The sequence below is a fragment of the Apodemus sylvaticus genome, chromosome 7 (genome assembly GCF_947179515.1).
Source record: "Apodemus sylvaticus chromosome 7, mApoSyl1.1, whole genome shotgun sequence".
Classification (NCBI taxonomy): Eukaryota; Metazoa; Chordata; class Mammalia; order Rodentia; family Muridae; genus Apodemus; species Apodemus sylvaticus.
Genome location: NC_067478.1, coordinates 40317575 through 40341043, shown reverse-complemented (window position 1 = coordinate 40341043; position 23469 = coordinate 40317575). Strand labels below are relative to the sequence as shown.

The following is a 23469-nucleotide window of genomic DNA, read 5'->3' as shown; positions in this document are numbered from 1 at the left end:
TGATGTCATGGCAGCTGGGTTTAGGATTTTGACTGATGTCTAAAATCTGGAGATTCAAGGAAGAGGAAAGGGACCTAGGGAGATGGCCTTGACACAAACCCTTGCTCTGCGAGTATGAGGACTAGCCAGGCTGCGTGTGCATGTATCCTCTCTACTGGGGCCAGGGATAAGCAGAAACTGAACTCGGTGGCCATGTAGCCTAGCCAAAACCCGAGAGACCATCTCTCCTGCCAATAAGCTGGAAAACCAGCGAGGAAAGTGCCTGACCTTGTCCTGCTCCGGTCTCCCCACGCAGGCATGTACACAGGCACATGTCTCCACAGACACATGCAAGCACCACGCCCCAGCACCACACCCACACACATCCTCATCCACACAGCAGAGTGGAAGGAGGGGAGGAGGAGGGAGAGACGAGAAGGCGGGAGGGAAGGAGTTCGGGGTCGGGCAGAAGTTACACTTTCTGAGTTAGAAGTCAGAAAGGCAGCCAGCTGAACAATGATGCTCTGCAGGCAACTATGTGGGGAGAGTGGCTTCTGGAGTGTCTAATTATGTGCCTTATTAAGGGGCAACTATCCCTCTCATATTTAGACATGTTTCCAGATATATTATATTTCTAGAAATTAGAACTGTTTGAGGGGCTTTTTTCAGTCCAGGTGATTGGCAGGACCATTTTGATTGATTTAAAAGAGACAATAGAACATTTCTACGATCTTAGAGCTTTTGGGGTAGTTTGGGACGTCATGCCTCTAGCCAGGGTCAAAGGTACAACTCACATTCCATTCTTCTGACTAAACATCATGTAATAATATAGATTCAAAAGCAGATAAAAGGAAAAGAAAATCAAAAAACCTAGACCTGGATATGGTGGTGCACACCTTTAGTCCTAATAATGAGGAGCCAAAAAATCAGTTGGATCTGTGTGTTCAAGGCTAGCCTAGTCTGCATAGAGACTTCCAGGCCAGTTAGAGGTACATAGCAGACCCTATTACAAAAATAAATGAATAAATAAATAAAACTAAACTACTACAATAGTAGTAGTTGATTAGTATTTACCAATTTGACACAAGCTAGAACCACCTGGGAAGAGGGACCTCAACTGAGGAGTCACCTCCAGCAGGCTGGACTGTGCACACGTATGTGGGACATTTTCTTGACTGGTGATTGATGTGAGAGAGCCCAGCCCATTGTGGGCGGTGTTACCCATGGGCAGGTAGGCCTAGATGACATAAGACAGCACTCCTCCATGGCCTCTGCATCAGATTTCGGTCTTGAGCTTCTGCCCTGACTTTGCTCAATGATACACTGTCAATTGGAAGAAGAACTAAATCCTTTCCTCTCCGTGTTGTGCTGTGGTCATTGTGTTTATTATAGTTTTTTTTTTTAAAGGAAAAATAAAGTAAAGCAGGACAACAGCCATGCTTTTACCAAGAAAACAGCCTTCCCAGAATGAGCTTGACCCAAAACACTGCTATCTCCCTTTCATGTGGTAATTGTGACAATGTCTCCTCCCTTTCACGTGGTATTTCAGATTCTAAGGGATGGGGTAATTTGTCACACTTTCCCTTCCTTGAAGTTAGTGTTGTTACCAGGCATGCATGTGGTAGCTTCCTTAACAGCTGCCCAGCTGCCCTGCGAGGGGAGAAGGCCACAGGAGTAGGGAAGGCCTCATGCCAGTACTTCTGGCTCAATTGACTGAGATTGTCCTCTGTAGAACAAGGTCCCCAGAACTGCCATTTTGGGGAAAGGGAGACTTTGGATCTGACACTTGAGGCTACAGGCCAGGATGACAAGTCTCAGAGATAGTCTTTTGGGGCTGGAAAACTGGTGTTCTGTTGAAACACCGAGGGAAAATGGACACAGGACAACTGACACAAGGACCAAGAGAACCCAACAGAGGCTTGAAGTTTGGAGCTGAAGGTGAGGATGCCTGAAGCTTTTTGGTCCTCTATCAAGAGCATTGATGTCCATGAATAGAGCAGCTCTCCCCAAGGGATACAAAATCAAAATAGTCATAGTCACCACTCAAGTCAGGGTGGGAGGGAACAAGATATTGAAGAAACAACAAACAAAAACGTTCTCCACACCCTAAGGATAGAACCTCACTGGTGTTGGTCAGTCTTCTGTGGAAAACTGTGGAGCCATGTGTTGTTGTGCAAGTCTGTTCCCAGCAGTCTGGAAGCTAATGCAAGACACAATTTGAGGCCATCCTGAGCTACACAGTGAGACTCTGTCTCAAAAGACCCCAAAACAACCAACCACAATTTTTTTTAAATTTAGTGAATATAGAAACATTCACCAAAACCAAAACTCCATACTTAAGATTACTATACAACAAAGGGTATTTGTTTTACCATAGGAAGAAAACTTGATGTTTTAAGAGTAGAAGAAAGAATAACAAATGTCTGAGACTGAGGGAACCTTTCGACCTGAAGAAGTCCTTTTAGAGAAGTTAACTAGCTAAGAGGAGGAGGTGACTGGGTAGAGCATTCAAGGTGGGAAAAGTGCAAGTTCAGCAATTGTGAGCTTGCCAGGGGAGATGGTGTGGGACTGTGAATACCATCATGCTTCCGGGAAGATTCGTACACAGCCCTTTGAGTGACAGGTACTCAGTGAGTGCCAGTGTGCCAGGTGAGGAAACACCATGGCTCATGGAGCTTGGAAGCACTTAGTTTAGCCAGGAGACAGACAACAAATGGCCCCACAATATAGCCCTGGAATGTTCTGGTGTCACATGACTGATGGTCATGCCCAGTCAAAGTTTTCTAGGTTTTTTTTTTTTTTATCTTCTTATTAAAACATTGTAATAAAGGAACGCAGGGATTGCAAAATAGCAAGGAAAGAACATTCAGACTTCTCCCTAAAAGTTCACTTACAGGACAGTTTGTGCTACTCAACACTTGTCCCAAACTAGCTCTGGCCAGATTGCCCCCCTATCCTTAAACCTAGACTGAACTGGAGTGTGACTGAATAGAAATTGTTTGATGGTTGTTCTGGGAAGAAGGAACCTAACTCCATTGTCTGGAGATTGTGGTATAAGCAGTCTGGGAAGGCGGGGTCATAGGCTGCCAAGTGCATTGTTTGGAGGGTGGTGTGGACACTCTGCCAAGTGCAGTGTCAGAAAAGGAGCGTGTGCACTGCGCAAGCCAGGTTCATTGCTAAACTGCTTGTTGTGCTTACTTACCTGCCTCACTGGGACAAGAATGTGGCATGGCCCTTGGTAGACTCAATGACCAGGAGCCAATGCTTGCAGGCCTCTTCTCAGATAAGGAAAGAGAAGCAGGCTGAGGTTGCACTGATAACCTTAGTGAATTTAGGTACGGGGAAGTACAAAGGCCTTAGCACCCACGTGGGTGACCTGCCCAGAGCTGGGGTCATACAGGAGGCTGAGTGAGGAAGAGGTAGACAGGGCTTTCTGAAGAAAGCTGCCGTGACTCTGAGGGTGGGACTATCACACAGATGGTACTCGATGCCACCCCTGCTCCACCGGAAGCCCTGTGCACAGAGTGAATCCAGAACCTGCTGAGGTCTCAAGGTCATCTCACCAGAAAGTCCTTCCTTGGACAACAATATCAACCAACCAGACCCCCCAGAGCTCCCAGGGACTAAGCCACTAACCAAAGAGTACACATGGAGGGACCCATGGCTCCAGCCACATATGTGGCAGAGAATCAGTGGGAGGAGAGGCCCTTCTCAGGCATTAGTGGGAGGTCCTGTGAATGTTCAATAGATGCCCCAGTGTAAGGAAATTCAAGGGTGAGAAGACAGGAGTTGAGTGGGTGGGTGGGGGAAGGGGGATGTGATAGGGAGTTGGGGAGGGAGTGGGTAAGGGGATAACATTTGAAATGTAAATAAAGAAAATATCCAATAAAAAAGCAAATAAAAAAATAAATGAATAGAAAGAGAAAGGAAGGAAAGAAGGAAGGAAGGAAGGAAGGAAGGAAGGAAGGAAGAAAGAAAGAAAGAAAGAAAGAAAGAAAGAAAGAAAGAAAGAAAGAATAAAAGAAAGAAAGAAAGAAAGAAAGAAAGAAAGAAAGAAAGAAAGAAAGAAAGAAAGAAAGAAAGAAAGAAAGAAAGAAAGAAAGAAAATCCTTCCTTAGCATAATCTGCTGGGGATGGGGCTAAGAGCTTCCTTTTAGAGACTTCTACTCAGAGAAAGATAGAAAAGAATTTCGGCGCAAGGCATGTGCACACTGTACACTTTACAAGTGTAGAGCGAGGCTATAGTAGATTAGTGCTTGAGGAAGAAATTTCCATATGAATGTAAGCTTGGCGGAAAACTTGCTTAGGAGGAGGGTACGCACCCTTGGGTGTGGGCTGATAGAGATAGAGATGTCCTTGTCATTGCTACTGACACACATACTGTCATTGCTGCAGCTCAAAAGGTATCTAAGGAAACTTTTCTTTTTTTGGTAAATGAAATCATAGGATGGTTCTTATGTGCACTGGCCAGGATTACAGATGACATGGTAAAACCCAAGATCACGGGGCCTACAGGGAACATTAAGCTATCTTTACTGTAAACAAAGTTTTAGTTTAGTTGGGAGACTTCCAGAAAACACCTAGGAAAGGATAAAAGTAAGCCTTTAGCACAGTTCATAGCTATCTTAACATTCCCATTTGATAATAAATTTTCCTATGTAAAAGGAATATTGTGCCTCTGTCAGCCACCTTCACAGCCAATGTTGTTCAGTGTGCTGAAATTCTCGGTCCCCCGCTGGCAGAAGGCTTTCACAAGACTCCAAAGCAAGGGACTTCTTTCTCTTTCCACATAATGTTAATGTTCCCATGACCTGGGGCTGACTAGAGCAGGAAGCCAACACTCACTCTTACAGAGACTTCTGTCAGTCCTGATTCGCCTGGATGAACTGGACAACTCCTTGGGCAGAGGAGTTTTGAGGACTCAAGACATGACCAAGGGAAGCAATGAGAGCTGGTTCTGAGGTATCTACATTCTACTGAGGTTGACTGACCAGGTCTGACCTGTGGGCTAACTCCAGAAGGCAATGGGAACAAGCTGGGTTGGGTCATAAAGGTGGTCTGTGAGTTGTCTGACTGGAGGAGAGTGGGACAGGGCCTCCCAGTCACAGTGTGTGCTTCAGGAGTCACAAATGTGCACATTCACAGCAGCTCCACTGGATGAGGGGCCCAGGGCAACAATGTTGTACCTAACTTCGATCTAAGTATCTCTGGGCTCAGCCCAAGGGTCTCTTGGGAGATAAGAACACCAGGACATGTATGTGGTCATGTCTCATAGATCCCAGCCCATTTTGGGGGCCACTGGGCTAACATGATATACTTAAAAATATGCTTTTATTGGAAAATTCAGGATACTTAATTCTTTTTTTTTTCTTTTCCATTTTACTTAGGCACTGGGAAATCATGAATTTGATAACGGTGTGGAAGGACTGATTGATCCACTCCTCAGAAATGTCAAATTTCCAATCCTGAGTGCAAACATTAAGGCACGGGGGCCGCTAGCACCTCAGATATCCGGACTTTATTTGCCGTATAAAGTTCTCTCTGTTGGTGATGAGGTTGTGGGGATTGTTGGATACACTTCAAAGGAAACCCCCTTCCTCTCAAATCCAGGTATCTTCTACTTTCACAGTACTTGTAGCTTGGGAATAGATTTGGGAACACAGAGCCTGGCTGGCCATGTTTTTATGATCTGTGGAAGATGGAAGATGGTGATTAGTAAACCAAGGTGGCCGATTCTGTGTTGTTCTCAGTTACCCTCTGAAGGGTATCGCTGTCTCTGCTCGTTTGACTTCTTTGTTGACTAAACAGTGTCTCTGTTTAATTCTTTGTGTTCAAAATTGTAAGTGAAGCCGGCACAAGCATCTCCCATAGATCTCTGGTCCCCAGTAAAACAGTTTTCCTAGTTCTAGCGCTCAGAGCATGAACACATGTATAACATCAATTCCTAGCACATTTAATTTGAAATCCCCCACTGTGTGTGTGTTTGTGTGTATGTATGTGTGTGTGTATGTGCGTGCGCGTATGCATTCTAAAATGCATCTCATGAAATCTATACATGTGGTGTCCAGACCTGAGGTGATTCTCAGAGCTATTATGTGACTGGACAGGATCCAAAGGAGAGGATAGCTACATTCTGTCCACATCCTTCCTCCCTGCCCCCTCCCCTGGGATGCTCTGTGCCTCGCACTGTTCTAGGCACTAGAAACGCCAATCAGGAAGTCTGTTTCTCCCTGTGCTCACATGTTCAGAGAGAGAATAAATAACCGAGGCTGTGTCAGAAGGTCGTGAAGAGAGTGAAGAGGAACGAGACAGGAGTCCCCTGTGTGCATGGCAGAATGAGGGGTGCACCTTGCTATTTTAGAGGAATACCCAAGGAAGGCTGATAGAAAAGGGGCCTGTGATGGTTAGTATTAGTGGTCAACATCACAAGAGTCACCTAGGAGACAAGTCCCCAGGAATGCTTGTGAAGTACTGTCTTAATTAAGGTGAGACAATTCACCATAAAGAAAGATGGCACCATTCTCTAGGGTTGGGTCCTGGGTTGCGTGAAAGAAAAGGACAAGCTCTTACCTCTCTCTGCTTTCTAACTGTGAATGTTGTGCAACCAGGTGCCTCAAGATCCTGCCACCAGGGCTTCCCCCAAAATAATAGACTATTCCCTCAAATTGTAAGCCAACACAATTTGTCCTAAACCCTTTGTCCTGTAACTTGTTTGTGTCTGGGTGGGTATTTTATCACAGCAATAAGAAAAGAAACCAAGACAAGGACTCAGGGTTGTCCAGGGAGCCCCAAGCTTACTGGGGTTACAGACAAGAATTAGATCATCTTTGGCATTCCTGTGATGGACAGTGGTAGCTGAGCATGACCACTGTGAAGTTTTCAGTGCTGACCTAAGCTACCTCAGTCCTGCCAAACCAGCTGCGAAGGCCCCAGCTGCTCTGCTGGAGCCTCCGAGGCCACAATGCTTTCGTGCTGGAATTTATCTTCCATCCTTTGCATCTGTGGAGTTGGCTTGTAGTCAACACTCAATAGTTGCATCAGGGAAGTGTCGTCTTGAGCACAAATGAACAATGGCCATGTCTCCAACCGTCTGCTGTTTGGAGAAACTCTCAATTTTTACACTGAGTGTTGCAGACTTCTCTTTTGAAATCTTTTTATGAGACTTTTGCATCTGGGACACCTTCGTTTTAGAGCTGTTTCTTAGAAACTAGCCTGATGCCGGGTGGTGGTGGCGCACGCCTGTAATCCCAGCACTCTGGGAGGCAGAGGCAGGTGGATTTCTGAGTTCGAGGCCAGCCTGGTCTACAGAGTGAGTTCCAGGACAGCCAGGGTTACACAGAGAAACCCTGTCTCGGAAAAACCAAATCAAAAAAAAGAAAGAAAGAAAGAAAGAAAGAAAGAAAGAAAGAAAGAAAGAAAGAAAGAAAGAAAGAAAGAAAGAAAGAAAGAAAGAAAGGAAGGAAGGAAGAAAGTAGCCTGACAGCATCTAGGTTAACTAGAGGACTGCCCTGCAATCAGTAAGTGCTGGGTGAGATTTTAGGACGTCATGTCTGTGGTCCCCTCATGACCACTCAAGACTTAAGGACTTGCTAAGTTTGGACTAGGAGGCCTGGTTCACATCTCAGCATAGGATTTCCAGGGGCTATGCTACCCAGAGCCTGAGGCACTCATTATTAGCACTGGGTGGTATCGTGAGCTCCGTGAGGTATGCTCCCCTTCCTAGGGCCAGCAATGTTTAGATGAGTCCTCTATGCGATGCAGCAATCAGTTCTGCTCTAATGCTGCCACGCCCTGCCTGCAAGTGAGTGGTTATCATCCTTCATGCTAAAATTAGTTTCCAAGGGCCAGCAAGGTGATTCTGTGCATAAGGATGGAGACTTGTCTCCTCACCTGCTATCTAGAGTTCAATCCCTGGAACCCACACAGTAGGAGGAGAGGTCTGACGTCCATAAGTATGTCACAGCATACACAGACCAAAATAGATAAATAATAAATTTAAAAAAAAAAAACTCCATTTGAAATTGGCTTCAAAGCCTACTTGTTGACATTTTAGGTCTGAAGACAGACTATCCCAAGTTTCCAGGCAAAGCATGGAGTTGGCAGCAGTTGTAGAGATCATGCTTTTGTGCTCAGACATGGTTTTCATGGTTATTGTGAGGCCTAAATGTAAAAGGAGATGGAAACAAATCGTACTTGAAGTCTCTTCATTGTATGAGCTTCAGTTTATGCAAATATATAGATAGCATCTCTGACCCAGTGAGATGGTTCAACAGATAATGATGCTTACCACATAACCTGATGTCCTGATTTCGATCCCCAGGACCCACATGGTAGACAAAGAGAACCAACTCCTGAAAATCCTCCTCTTAGCTCCATGCATGTATTGTAGTACGTATGTGCAAACAAAAATAAATGTTATTGTGATGGTTTGGATATGCTTGGCCCAGGGAGTGGCACTATTAGAAAGTGTGACCTTGTTGGAGTAGGTGTGTCACTGTGGGCGTGGGCTTAAGACCCTTACCCTAGCTACCTGAAAGTCAGTATTCTGCTAGCAGTCTTCAGATGAAGATGTAGAACTCTCAGCTCTGCCTGCATCATGCCTGCCTAGATGCTGCCATGTTCCTACCTTGATGATAATGGACTGAACCTCTGAACTTGTAACCAGCCCCAATTAAATGTTGTCCTTATAAGAGTTGCCTTGAGGGGGATGGAGAGATGGCTCAGTATATGTGTAATTCACCTTGGATGAGGACAGGTAATCTTACTGGGGTGTCTGAAGACAGCTACAGTGTACTTCCATATAACAAATAAATAAATCTAAAAACACAAAAAACAAAAAACAAAACAAAAAAAAGAGTTGCCTCGGTCATGGTGTCTGTTCACAGCAAAAAACCCTAAGATATTTATATATGAAACATATATAAAACATACATATATATATGAAACATACATATATATGTAACTATATATATGTTATATGTGTGTGAACATTATATGTATATACGTATGTATGTATGTATGTATGTATGTATAATTTGTGGACGTACAACTTTAACCTAATGCAACATTAGGTGAATGCAATCAAGAACATTGATTTAAATTTTTCTTGACTGCTCAGACGTTCATACCAGATGTATTCATACATTTTGATGTTAGTAAGTGAAGAGCTTTAACAAGAAATCAGACTTAGTGTGTTGGTATATAAGTAGTACAATGAAAATCTTTTAATATCTATTTCATTAATTTTCTTCCTTAGGGTCAAATTTAGTCTTTGAAGATGAAATCTCTGCACTGCAGCCTGAAGTAGATAAACTAAAAACTCTAAATGTGAACAAGATCATTGCCCTGGGCCACTCTGGTTTTGAGATGGACAAACTGATTGCTCAGAAGGTGCGAGGCGTGGACATCGTGGTGGGAGGACACTCCAACACCTTTCTCTACACAGGTAATTGTTTTGATGCATTCTACAAGCTAGGATGTTCTTTTCTTCTCTTTTCTTTCCTTTCCTTTCCTTTCCTTTTCTTTCCTTTCCTTTTCTTTTCTTTTCTTTCTTTTCTTTTTGTTCTTTTCTTTCTTTCTTTCTTTCTTTCTTTCTTTCTTTCTTTCTTTCTTTCTTTCTTTCTTTCTTTCTTTCTTTCTTTCTTTCTTTCTTTCTTTCTTTCTTTCTTTCTTTCTTTCTTTTTCTGAGACAGGGTTTCTCTGTGTAGCCCTGGCTGTCCTGGAACTCACTCTGTAGACCAAGCTGGCCTCGAACTCAAAAATCCACCTGCCTCTGCCTCCCAGAGTGCTGGGATTACAGGCGTGGGCAACCATGGCCCGGCTATGGTTTATTTTCTTGTTACTTTGTTTCATTTTATCTTGAGCCAGCATCTCACGTTGTTTGTTTCATTTTTACGGAGACAGAGTTTCACTTTGCTTTGTAGTCCTGGCTGGCAAGGAACTTTATGTGTTGACCAGGCTAACCTTGACTATAAGATCCCCCTTCTAATAGTGTGACAGGAAGCACTAATGTCACAAGAATACCATGCCACACGTGGCTTTGACACACACACACACACTTTAAATGACACATTCGGAGTGCCACCCCTTACTGGGATGATGCGATCATTCCCCCTTGTCATTTTGATGTCTCTTTACACCGTCTTCATCTGTGCCACCTTATGGCACCATTTGGGCACCAACAGGCTGCACTGTGCGGCTACTGATGATGGCGTCCTGCTAGCCCAGGAGGCTGGCGGGGACAGCGATTGTCCTTTTGCTCTTACAGCTATTGCCCCAGCCAACAAGTCCTGCGATATGAGAGATCTGAGGGTAAGCTGTAGCTTGCTCATCTGCAACTCCTGAATCCAGTCTCTTAAACACTGACCTGAGTCTAAGTCACTTACTCCACATTTCGTAACAGATTACCCAAGATTAAACTTGTTCCCGTGAAAATGTGTTTTGGCTCTCTTTTGAGGACTAAACTTAGCAATTAAAGGACACAATAGAAGTGAGGCCTACTTATGTGCTTAAACAAATTTTTGCCAGCCTTATTTTTAAAAAAAAGATTTTAGGCAAGCTGACAAGATAACTCAGCAGATAAAGGTACTGGCTGTACTAGCCTAGAGACCTGAGTTTTAACCCACATAATGGAGGAAGGAGAGAAACTGAAGCCCAAAAGTAGTTGTCCTCTGACCTCATGTATACTACAGCATATCCTCATATTTATTTTCTCTCTCTCTCTCTCTCTCTCTCTCTCTCTCTCTCTCTCTCTCTCTCTCTCTCTCTCTCTCACACACACACACACACACACACCCAAAGCTCCTAAATAGCACCCTGATATTTTCTGGTCTTTTATTTAGTCTTTTGTGCGTGTTACTGCCCACTAAATTAGTTTCCTTGTCATGTTTGTTGTTTATTTGTAACCCACATTCTAAAAACCTCCAAGTTAAATGTAGCATGTCTAATAGTGCATGTGTTATCCTCCAATGGAGGAACTCTGCCCAGGTTCCTTCCACTAACCCTGGCACAGCCTGATATCACACTAAAGAGCAGAGACCTTCCCAGCCAGGCTTGCAAGGGGTAAGAACTGCAGGAATGAGGCCCAAGAGACAAATGGTGTCTCTGAAGAAGTTCAAGATGGAGCCTGCAGCAGGCATGCCAAAGGACTGCCCTGTCTTTATGACTCTTGAAGAGACTCCTTGGGGGCTGCTTCCTGTCTGCCTGCCAATAGCTGGACTGGACATTTGGTTCTTCTCTTGGATAAGTGCGGACATCAGTTTCTAATCTGCAGTTCAGTAAAGGGCTCAGTACTGGGAATGTGTGACCACTTCCTTTCTGACATCCTGCTTCCTAGAAAGGCAACCATGCATAGAAATTAACTATTTACTCTTCAAGATTTTAGGAAGGTTTTTTTTTTTTCTTTTCTTTTTTGGTAAAACAACATATAATGTCTGCAAGCTACTAGGTAAAGTGTGGGACTCAGACAAACTACCCCCGACTTACCACTGCACCAATGGCTTCCCAGCACCCTCCCGTATCACCAAGTGGTTAGTACCCAGTTTCCTATCTGTGTCTGCACACCATCTCCTGCCTTCATCCTGTGAGGAAGGGTGTCTGTGTGGACAAAAGGTTCAGTACCCCAGACTCACAGACTCCTTTTCCAAAACCCTGAATGACTGTCGCCTCCGGTCCACCTCAGCCACTTCATTTCTCAGACAAGGCTGGGACTGGGCCATTGGCAGACAGCTTCAGAGCCCCTCTCCTGGACCCCCACGTCCCATCCCACTCTTGGACCCCCCCCCCCCCGGTCCCTAGAGCTTCCTCAGTGTGTGTTCCTTTGGAAGCCAGCCTTCAGAGGAACAGAAGCCTCACGTCCCCTGACCAGTCTGGATGCATTGCTACTCTCCTTAGCCTGGGTGGCTAACAAATGAGACGAAGGCACAATATTGCTAAATGGATGCTAAAAGACAGCCTTTTCTTTTCTTTTCTTTTCTTTTCTTTCTTTTTCTTTCTTTCTTTCTTTCTTTGGTTTTTTTTTTTTTGAGGCAGGGTCACATTGTGTAGACTAGGCTGGCTTCAGACACACAGAGATCCACCTGCCTCTGCCTCTGGAGCGCTATCATTAGATACATGTGCCACCAGGCTGAGGTTTATACAGCTCTTCTAAAATATTTGATTGGTCAGGTTTCTTTTTAATTACTTTATTTTCTGTATGATTGATTCTAGGCTTAAGCACACGTTCACTAAATATGAAATTTACATTATCCATTATATTAAGACTATAGAATTCATGGGAATTCACAAAATAATTATCGAGTAGCTAACTTAGAAAGTGCTATTTGGAATGTAAACAAAGAATATAGAAAATAAAAATATTAAAAAAAAATAAGCTGAAAAAAAAACTATATAAAAAAAGTGCTATTTGTTCTTGTCCTTTGAGAGGGCTAGACGCGTCACTGCTGTGTTGGAGTAACAAGGAAAGATAGAGAGCACTACTACTAGGCCTTTCAGTCAGTGTGGTTTGTGCCCCCCCCCACCACCACCACCTTTTTAAAGATGAGGTTCTCTCCCTGGCCTAGAACTTTCGAGGTAGCCAAGGATGGCTTTGAACTTATGTCTTCATGCTTCCACGTCCTGGATGCTGGGGTCACAGGCATGTGCCAGCACATCTAGTTTGATGCTGTGCTTGGATTCAAGCTCAGGGCTCTGTGTACACTCGGTAGGTACACGGCTGTGCCACATGCTCACCCCAGCAGCCATTGTTCATCTCTCCATGATGCACCTTCAGAGCATGGCTTCTTGAGATATTTTTTTTCTGCTCACGACCTCTTTTTGCTCAGGATATTTTTATGTGACCATGGGAATAAGAATATTTTAAATTAGGCATACATGTCAAAATTTAGCAGCTAATGAATTGGAAAAGATTATTTTATTTTTTAAATTTATTGGCGTGTATGTGTACACATGACATGTGCATTTATTGGTGTGAGTATGTATATTGGAGAGCACACAGCCGGGCGGTGGTGGCGCAAGCCTGTAATCCCAGCACTCTGGGAGGCAGAGGCAGGTAGATTTCTGAGTTCAAGGCCAGCCTGGTCTACAGAGTGAGTTCCAGGACAGCCAGGACTATACAGAGAAACCCTGTCTTGAAAAAAAACCAAACTCCAAAAAACCAAAAAGAGAGAGAAAGAGAGAGAGAGAGAGCACACGTGTGGGGGTCAAAGAAAACCCCAGGGGGCTGGTTCTCTCTTCCTACTGTGGGTTCCTGGGAGAGAACTCTGGCTTGTAGTCCAAGCATTTTCACCCACTGAGCCATCTCACCAATGCAAGAAACTTATTTTAAAGTAATTAGTTGATATGTACGCATTTTTACCATTTATTAAAGAGTAAGGCAAATTTGCATATTAATAAGAGGGATCTGCTTATTTTTATGTCGATCTGCTTTACTTTTATGGATGGATCTGCTTTATTTTTATGTCTTGTCTGAATATTTGATACTTCAGCATCTTCAGTGCTTTTTCAGAGTTGATCAATATTGTCACTGCCCAGTGTGACCACATGTGCAGGGCAAAGCACATGTATGTGTTCAGAACCAAGGCTTCCATGAAGTCTAAGATGCAGTGCGGTAATCATTGTGAGATGAAGATCCCTCCTGGGCAGGCGTAGAGTTTTTGGTCACTGTATGGTCAGGAACCTGCCATTCAGTCATAATACCCTCCCACAGTTTTAAAAGCTAGGTTTTAAGACAGATGTGGCATAGACCTGTAATTCAAACACTTGGGAGGTAGAAGCTGGAGGATTAAAAGTACAAGGTCATCTTCACCTGGGTTACATGAGAGCACGTCTCTCCGAGGCTAGCCTGGTCTATAGTATAGTGACCATTCAGGAATAAACAGTGAGACCCTAACCCTCTGCCGTGGTACACACAAATGCGCACACGCAAAAGCACCAAGAAAAGAAAGCTGGGCTTTAGAGAATCATGCCTTTCCAGAACAACCCTAACATTTGTCACATGCACAGGACAGAGAGACACTCTCCAAGGAACTGTTTCCAGGCACTTGATAAGAACTGGTGACCTTCAGGGTTTCCTGTGTGCGCTGGAGAATCAGCCAAAGGGCAGAGGTCTGAGCAGTGGCCTTGGCAGAGATCTCTCCCTGGGTGTTTCTTAGGTCAGCGCAAGGACTTTCCTCATTCCATTGAGGACTCACTCACTCACGCTCATCCTTTTAGATAGCCTCTGCCTGGCCCAGCTTCCACACACGCTTCCTTTTGAGCAAAGCCATATTTTGCACGCACACAGCACTAGTTTATGACAGCTACTCCTCGGGAGGCTACTTTCCAAGATGAAACGAGTCTATTGAAAGCCCGCCTCGGAAGAGAAGGACCGTAAATGAATGGCAGTTGAGATCCAGCCCTGAGCAGGGTTGTTATAAAGGAAAGTTGGTCAACTGAGAACTCAGAGGGCCCCGTGCCCTGAGCACTGAGTATGTCACAGGCAGGAAGCTTGTACCGCCTTAGCTCTCATGTTTGGTGGTCTTGCGTGCAGGACTTCATTTTTTCTTTCACTGGAATCTGGCTTGGCATTGTGGAAAGGGCTTGATACTCTTACAGGCTCAGTTTTTTCCTGGTTCAGTCAATGCTGTCTGACAACTTACATGACCTCTTTGGCCCAAGCTTTAACTAAAAGTGATGATAGTGGGGTTGCTTCCTCAAAAACAAAATTATCATAGGGATTAAGCTAGGGTAAAATCTTAGCAGAAGTAGGCTTAGAAATACATGTCAAAGACAAATACCCCAGCACAGCAAAAAAGTAATAGACGTTTAGGCCTTTGGATGAATAGCAAGGAACAGTGTGGAAAATTTGAAGGTCTGGATTGTTTTCCCTGCCAGTGGTTTTCTGGAGTTGCCAAATGCATGGAGGAGTGAGGGAGACTCAGCCTTGGGGGAGGCAGCGGTTACCTCAGCCACTAGGGAAGCTGCTGTTCCTAAGTCTGTGTGAGATAACCTTGACATATCTTTTGTTCTCAGAAAAGGAACATCAAGACCTTTCTGAACTAGAGAGAGGACGCTCCCTGCCAGAAGGTGCTGGTTTTGCATGCTGAGCTAATTGAGGCATCTGACAGGACCGGCAGGTTCCTAACTTCTGACATTCTGTTTAAGCTATTGCCATGGAAGGAAGAAGAAAAAAAAAAAAAAAAAACCCAAGGCTAGAAGTCCGGTTTGCCACTCTCTTTAATTTCCAAGAAAGTGCTGAATGCCAGATTTCTGCCACGTGTTAATACTTTTCCCCCTTGGATGGAATGTGCTCTGCCACTCTGTGGACAGTTAGGGGAATTACAACTTTCCAAACACTGCCCAGAAGAGGAACTTCTTGGCAAAGTTAGGAGGAGGCTTCTCTAAATACCTACTCCCCTGCAGTGAAGGGCAGGTCTATCCTTGCCCAAAGAAGCACAGTAGGGGAAGAAGAGGATTAATTAGTCGCATCCCTCCTCCCTGTCACTCTGCAGAGTCTTGGATCACCTGCAAGCTTAGTGGGACCCTGGCACTGGAAGCAGCTACCCGCCTTGTGTATGGCTGCTGTGTGTGGTGCTTCTGCCCTACACTGTTATGGCTCTGGAAGTTGACAGGGGCAGGGCAGGGCCTGGAGTAAGTTCTTCCTAGCAAGCCACCTTGGCTTTTCTTAGGTAAATTAAAAGACCCTGAAAGATCTTGGGACCCGAAGACACAAAACTGGCTCTGCACGTGATTTTGCAAGTGGCCTCTTGCCAACCAACTTGCAACTTCTCAGAGAATAACCCACAGCGGGCTGCTCTAAGTGGAAGAGAGGAATTCTGCAGTCAGGTCAGCTCCTCATCACAGTCCAGCATGTGCCCTTGGGCATCTGCTCTGGTAGTGAGCCTTCTCATGTGTAAAGTACAGATAATATTGTGGCCTGCCTCGTGGGAGGCTTGGAGAGATAAATGAAATTATAGTCACAGCCAGCTCTCAGAGCGATTCGTGTGTGAAAGGAACATGTGCTGAAGTTCTCTGGACCCTTTGTAAACATCCAATAGGAGTCATATGTGTAGCAGGTAATAGGAACATGGTGGACCAAGGGCATCAACTTTAGAATCTGATTCTAAACAACCCAAGCTATGTCACTCCCACAGACATTCAATATAAATTATGACACATATACTGGGACATACCTTACAATCCCAGCATTTACGTGGAAGGAAGATTTTAAGGTCAAAGCCAGTTTGGAACCATGCACAGAATGCATGGAGAAGGGGTGAAGTTAACTTAAATGTGCAGGCCAGTGAGATGGCTCAGCAGGTAAAGACGCCTGCTGCCAATCCTGAAGACCTGAGTTTGATTCCTGGGACCCCATACATAAGATCTCTCTCCACACAATAAAAACTTAAATTCAACTCCTGGAAAGAAATTAAACATGGCAAGTGATGTGGTGCCGGGCACCATGCCTCTTCTGTGGCCACTCTCACCTCAGGCAAACAAGGAGGCCTCTGGGTGATGAATGGCTCCCAACTTCTTCCTGTGAGCCCCCACCCCAGGAGATAAAGGGCTGCTGAACATGACTGATGTGATGACATCAGAGACAGTGTGTTTGCTTGTTGGTCCTGGGTGAATGTGGCTGCCCCAAACACCCAAAGAACAGCCCAGTCATTCCTCCTCAGTCCTCATTAACAACTATAAGCTTCTGTATGTGTGCAAGGTTTCTAGAGAATGCTTTCATCTTACAAGGGGAAGAGGCTTACAGTAAAATGGTGTACCTACCATGCCTGGCCAACACACACTGAGGGTCTTAAGACACTCGATTGTCTGGACAACACCATAGAATGACAATTGTTAATTCACCCACTTCAGGTTCCCTTCCTATATTGCTTGGCAGGCACTTGTAGTGCACACCTCTAATCCTAGTCCTTGGGAAGCAGAGGCAGGCTGGTTTTATACAGAAACAGAAATACATCAAAATGGCTTAGCTTTCACTCAGCCAGGGGGACCAGAGACAGAGTCTACATGAAAGAGGGATTATCTTAGCAGTATTCTATTTCTGTATGGCCCACAGCTGATCACCAGGCACAATGCCCCAGACTTAGAAACAACCTAGTGAATGCCCACTGAGCAGAGAATGGCAGGATTTATATGCCAAAAGGGCATTTGGAGTCAGTGACAAATGTCCCACAGGGCTCTCAAAGACCAGCCATGTACAACAGCAGATGGTGAATCATCAAGTCAAAATCCGCTGTCATTCTGCCGGCGGCCTGCCATATGCAAAGGCTGACCTGATCAAATTTGCTTCTTTTATTTCAGGAAATCCGCCTTCCAAAGAAGTGCCTGCTGGGAAGTACCCATTCATAGTCACCTCCGATGATGGACGGAAGGTTCCTGTGGTCCAGGCCTATGCCTTCGGCAAATACCTAGGCTATCTGAAGGTTGAGTTTGATGATAAAGGAAATGTCGTCACTTCCTATGGAAATCCCATTCTTCTGAACAGCAGCATTCATGAAGGTGAGATGTGGGGAGAGCCCAAAAAATGAAAAGTTATGCAGCAGCTAGGTCTTCCATCCTCTTCTTCTGTTGGTTTTATTTGAGGAAATGACTCTGATACTTGTGAAGAATTTAGCTTCTCCCTTGCAATTTACTCTTTACTCATAAAGAAATTTCAAGTTCCCAAATCCTCATATTTTTTCCAAGTCTGCTCAGTGCACTACTGCTTCTTCTGCTTTGCAAACACTTAGTCCTATGAGGCTGAAGCCACCATCAGCTCCTATCTAGAAAGGAACAGACAATCGAAGAAAAGCAATTCAAATAGGACAGAGTAGCACTCAGCCTCTGGCAGTGGCAGTGCGCTATGGGCCTCAGCGTCTTCATTCCTGAAACAAGCAAATACCTCTTTTTTTCTGGTTTTGTTTGTTTTAAGGTAGCCTCTCCATATATAGCCTAGGCTGGGAGTATATTGTACCCCCATATCTGTCAAGAAATACCTTGTTTTTTGAGACCCAGAATAAAAGAATATTGTTTGTTTTTTAGTAATTAATTAATTTTATGTTTATGAGTACCCTGCTTCTGTCTTCAGACACACCAGAAGTGGGCATCAGGTCCCATTACAGATGGTTGTGAGCCACCAGGTGATTGCTTGGAATTGAACTCAGGATCTCTGAATGAACAGTCAGTGCTCTTAAACGCTGAGCCATCTCTCTAGCCCCCAAAAGAATATTGCTATGCCATCCATTTTCATATGATACATGAACCCACTGTAATGATTCCTTCTATTAGCCCTTTGCTGTTTATCAGCAGCAGCTCAGAAAGATGGGCAGTGAGGCCCCACTGTGGCCAGTGAGGCCCTACTATGCGTGCAGGAAAGTCTGTGCTCACAACCTAGGCTTTTCAGCAGCTGGAGAGCAAGCAGGCTGAGAAGCACACCCTCAGCAGATCCTCTGTACTTGTCCAGCCTGCCAGACCTCATAGCAAGACCGTGGTGTCATCCAAGAGGCTCATCCAGGTGTTGATGTTGAGATACTCAATACATCTTTGAGGTAAAATACACCCAGGTATTAATGTCAGAAAACAAAATAAGCATTCCTAAGGGATTTCATAGCCACAACCAAAATGCACAGGTGTGACCAATGCATACCTCCAGCAGGCAAGCCTGGCAATGCTCCATCTCTCTAGAACCCACCCACTAGGCGATCTGCCTCAATTACAGGCCTTTCCTCTCACTTGCACCTGTCTGATGTCCTTTCTTTCTAGATGCGACCATCAAAGCAGACATTAACAAGTGGAGGATAAAATTAGATAATTATTCTACCCAGGAACTCGGGAGAACAATCGTCTACCTGGATGGCTCCACTCAGACGTGCCGCTTCAGAGAATGCAACATGGGAAACCTGATCTGCGATGCCATGGTGAGCCGCCTCCAGGGGCTGCATCCAGGGAGGGAAGGAAGGAAGATGGAGAAAAGATGCAACAAGGGACAGAATTCAGGACATCGGTACATTTAGTACCCAGACAGAAGCATGACTGGTTTCAAACCAAATACCTTGGCAAGGAGGCTCAAAGAGCTTATTTTCACTTTATTCCTTTACAAAGACTTTTAAAATATGTCTTTCTTAGATGTCCAAATTTGAGGTGTTTCTTTCTATAAAAGTAGGAAAGTGAAGACAGGAAGTGCACCTGATGTTGACATAGTACATCTGCTTGGACCAGACTTGGCAGGGCAGGTTTTCCCTAGTTTGTCCTCTTGGCTCTAAAGAACATGAGCCTACGTAACTTGTACTTCTTTTCCAAGCACAGAAGGAAAATGCATAAGTTATGGTAAAGTCCCTGGCTATCACAAAATCATTCATAAAGAGCATTTTTCTGGGGCCAACCAGCCAAAGTGGCTTTGTGGGCTGTGTGAAGCCAAGGTCTCTAGGACAGACCTTCCAATATGATGTCCAGGCTGGCTCTTGAGCACTACGAAATCAGTATAAGAAACCACCAGACCGAAACTCTAGAGAAAAATCTAGAAAGAAACACCACAAGGTGCCACCCCATGAAAATGGCTGGGGTAAATATAACTTTTGCTTTTTGTGCTTGTTTTAAAATTAGAAAGAATGCATTTTGGGGCTGTAGAGTTGGCTCAGATGTGAACCAGGGTTCAATTCCCACCACTCACAGTGGCTCAGTGTAACTCCAATTCCAGGGGACTTGATGCCCTCTTCTGACTGCCACAGGCACACGTGTGGTGAGCATACATATATACAGGCAAATCACCCATACACTTAAAATAAACCTAAAAATAAAAGGTTCAAGGCTATATGCAGTGATAAATGCCTTTAAACCCAACGTTCAGGAGGCAAATTTTCTCTAAATTTGAGGCCAACCTGGTTTATACAACAAGCCCTAGGACATAGAGAGACCCTGCTTCAAAACAAACAAAACAAACAAAAAAACACATGTGTTTTCACTTGCTGTATCGGAACGTGTGTTTTGTAAAAGAAAATAAGAATGAGCCAGATTTGATCGCCAGTACCCGGCATAAGGTAGGTAATGGAAAGGCTAGAGGACCCTGCTGTCCTGGACCAATCTTGACACCAACTGGAGCGAGCCTTCTGCTGTGCCGTAGCTGGGGGATAGGCTTGAGGAGTTGGTAAAGAGTCCTCTGTTTTAAAAGAGTGACATGGGTCTAGTCACAATATACGTTTGCTTCTGTCTGATTGGAGGCTAATAGAAAATAGGCTAATAATGGTTTTATAACTAATAATGTATACAATGAGTTTTAGTTACAGTCGGGAAATCTCTGGGGACATGGGAGTAGGGGAAGAATGCTGTTTTCTCGGTAAAGATAATCAGATTCATGGGAATGATATCAAGAAAGAAGACCCAAGTAACTAAATCTCCACTATTGTAGATTAACAACAACCTCAGACACCCAGATGAAATGTTTTGGAACCACGTGTCCATGTGCATTTTAAATGGAGGTGGCATCCGGTCCCCCATTGATGAGAAGAACAATGGTATGCACCTGGTCCAGCTTCCTTAGCTGGCTATATTGTCTCTTCCCCAACTGTGCCCACAGCACCCTCTGCTGTCAAACACAAACCAAAATACTGGTCCTTTAAGTAGCGTTATTCAATCCCAGTGCTTGGACACATGAATTCTCTTATATAGTCACACAGATGAAGGCACCAATCTTAGAAAAACCCAAGCTTTCTCCAAATTTCTGGCTTGCAAAGCTATTGTTTCTGTTTTATAAAAAGTATTGAACATTTTTACTTCTGGAAAAAGAAAGATCAATGCATTAATTTTCTATGCTGAAGACATACTTTATGTATCTACAAGATAGCCAAGGATAATGAAAGCTCTTCTGCAATCTTCCCTAACAGACTGCCAAACCCCTTTAGTATAGGAGCCCAAGCTCATTTTAGACAATAGGGCAGATGGCTAGAACATACTGCCTGTGTAGAACTGCCCAATGTTTAATTTAGCCAAGTACTGAAGATTCCACCTAAACCAGGAGATCCAAAGCTGATAACAGTAGACTTGGTCCTTTGAGAGCTCAGCCAGCTACTAGCAACTAGTTTGCCCAGTGGTGAATAGGAGAAGCAGAAGCTTTCAATATACTCCCTCCCCTCAGTATACTAAACACAGTCTGCTGTGACTTCCCTCCCCTCTTCCCTCAGCCCAAAGGGAGCTGGTCTCTGGGTGTTTTCTTAAGCTTTTTTCTTCCTGCTTCACTTCTAACTACCTAAGGTACCATCACCTGGGAGAACCTGGCTGCTGTGCTGCCCTTTGGAGGGACATTTGATCTCATCCAACTAAAAGGGTCCACCCTAAAGAAGGCTTTTGAGCACAGTGTGCATCGCTATGGCCAGTCTACTGGGGAGTTCCTGCAAGTGGGTGGTAAGTGGCGAATCCGGAAGGGCACACTGTCCATGAGATGAGGACATCTCATCTCCCTACTCCCTACTCCCTTCTATGGCTGGGCTGCTTTGGATTTTCTCCCAGTCAACCCCATCTTTCAATGACAGTGGACTCCTGGAGTCACTGAGGTTAGGTTGAGGTCCAAGGTCCAAGAGCAGTATTTGCCAACCTTGATTTGGGCATCAGAAAAGGTTCCTATCCATGGGAGATGACCTCCTAAACAACAGATCAGCTGACATAAGGGCTTTCTGTAGGAATCCTACTTGTGGGTGGATGCAAGTAGCATTCTTGTTTGTTTTTCTTTCTTTCTTTTTCTTTGTTTTGTTTTGTTTTTTGTTGTTGTTGTTTTGTTTTGTTGGTTTTTATTTTTTCCGAGACAGGGTTTCTCTGTATAGCCCTGGCTGTCCTGGAACTCACTCTATAGACCAGGTTGGCCACAAACTCAGAAATCCACTTGCCTCTGTCTCTCTAGTCCTGGCATTCAACAATACCACATAGCAGAGGTAACATTCTTAAAAATAAAAGCTCTCTCCATTCTTGTTTAAATTGCCAGTGGCCTAGGGTTCAAAGTAACTCAGGGATAAAAAAGACTCATCTACTCTAGTCCTACTGGGAGGAAGGCAGGTGACCAGCCCAGACCTGTTTTCTTCTTGACTGCAGTGAGGACTGAATGGAAATCAGTATTTCTCATATTGCTCAAGGCCTCTTCATTTAGAGGGGTGGGAGTAGGGGGATTAAACACATACTAGGTAAACAGTTTCTAATTTGCCTCATGCATGCTGTGGAGATGCTTTTTAAGAATGCTATGTCCTAGCTCCTATAGGCTTTTGAAATGCTTTTCTCAGGAGTTAATTCCACAATCCAAAGTGAATCTATAAAGTAATAACCTCATTTTACTCAAAAATAATTTTTCTGGACTTATTTTGTCACTCTATTAATCTTGCTTTGTTTTGAGATATGATTTTTTTTTTTTTTTTTTTTGGTTTTTTGGATTTGGCTTTTTCAAGACAGGGTTTCTCTGTATAGCCCTGGCTGTCCTAGAACTCACTCTGTAGACCAGGCTGGCCTCGAACTCAGAAATCTGCCTGCCTCTGCCTCCCAGAGTGCTGGGATTACAGGTGTGCGCCACCACCGCCCAGCTGAGATATGATCTTATGTAGCCAAGAATGACCTTAAACTCACTATGTAGCCAAAGTTGGCCTTTAACTCTTGCTCCTCCTGACTCCATCTGCCAAATGCTGGTAATACAATTATGTCCCACTGTGCCTGGCTTCATCATTTTTGATAGAGTATTTACAGAGTACACATATCTGTACAGAATGCCAAATCCCAAATTACCATATTCAGTCTTCAAAGCTGTTGCAAATGCTCCATTGCAATGATGCATGCACGCCTTAATTTCCAAACCTAGTGAATCATCACTAGTCCAATTAATTCAGGATTTTAAAGAGGAAAAATACAGGGTTTCTCCCAGCAAAATCACCCTTGCCTTTCTGAGGGTTAATTCTCCTGAAAGACTCAAGGACAAAGCTAAGGGTAGCTATGGTGATAGCTACACCATCACCATATTCCCAATGAAATTTCACTCGAACAGTAACTAAAGTAGAACAGCCTAGGACCCAATTCTAGATCATGGCCAAAATCCATTTCATAGGCAAAAGTCCCTTTGGACTCAGCATATATGTGGACTCATTTCTCTTGTAGGAATCCATGTGGTGTATGATATTAACCGAAAGCCCTGGAACAGAGTGGTTCAATTAGAAGTTCTCTGCACCAAGTGTCGAGTGCCCATCTATGAGCCTCTTGAAATGGATAAAGTGTATAAAGTGACTCTCCCAAGCTATCTGGCCAACGGCGGAGATGGATTCCAGATGATAAAAGATGAATTACTAAAACATGACTCTGGTAAGCACAAGTGTCTCTTCCTCTCCTGTTCCCAAAGTTATTCAGCACAAAAGAACCCGGCAGAGCAGAGCCAGACAGAAGAGACCCTAGGCCTTTGCTGCTGGTGCCCTCCTGCTTTGGGGATTGCTAGCAACAGCACAGCATGGAGAAGCATCATGCCATCCCTTCCTAGCACACATGATCCCATGTGTCCAACTC

The 23469-nt window shown here is 44.3% G+C and overlaps 1 protein-coding gene across 1 annotated transcript in view; it reads left to right on the top strand.

Annotated features, from left to right (window-relative positions):
* The window catches only part of Nt5e (5'-nucleotidase ecto), a 43376-nt gene that overhangs the window by 16286 nt on the left and 3621 nt on the right, over positions 1-23469 (top strand). Inside the window, exons 2-8 of the mRNA XM_052187688.1 lie at positions 5367-5589; positions 9236-9424; positions 17272-17469; positions 18712-18866; positions 20354-20459; positions 21196-21345; positions 23071-23271. Coding sequence (XP_052043648.1) covers positions 5367-5589; positions 9236-9424; positions 17272-17469; positions 18712-18866; positions 20354-20459; positions 21196-21345; positions 23071-23271 — 1222 coding nt within the window. The remainder of the gene's footprint in view (positions 1-5366; positions 5590-9235; positions 9425-17271; positions 17470-18711; positions 18867-20353; positions 20460-21195; positions 21346-23070; positions 23272-23469) is intronic.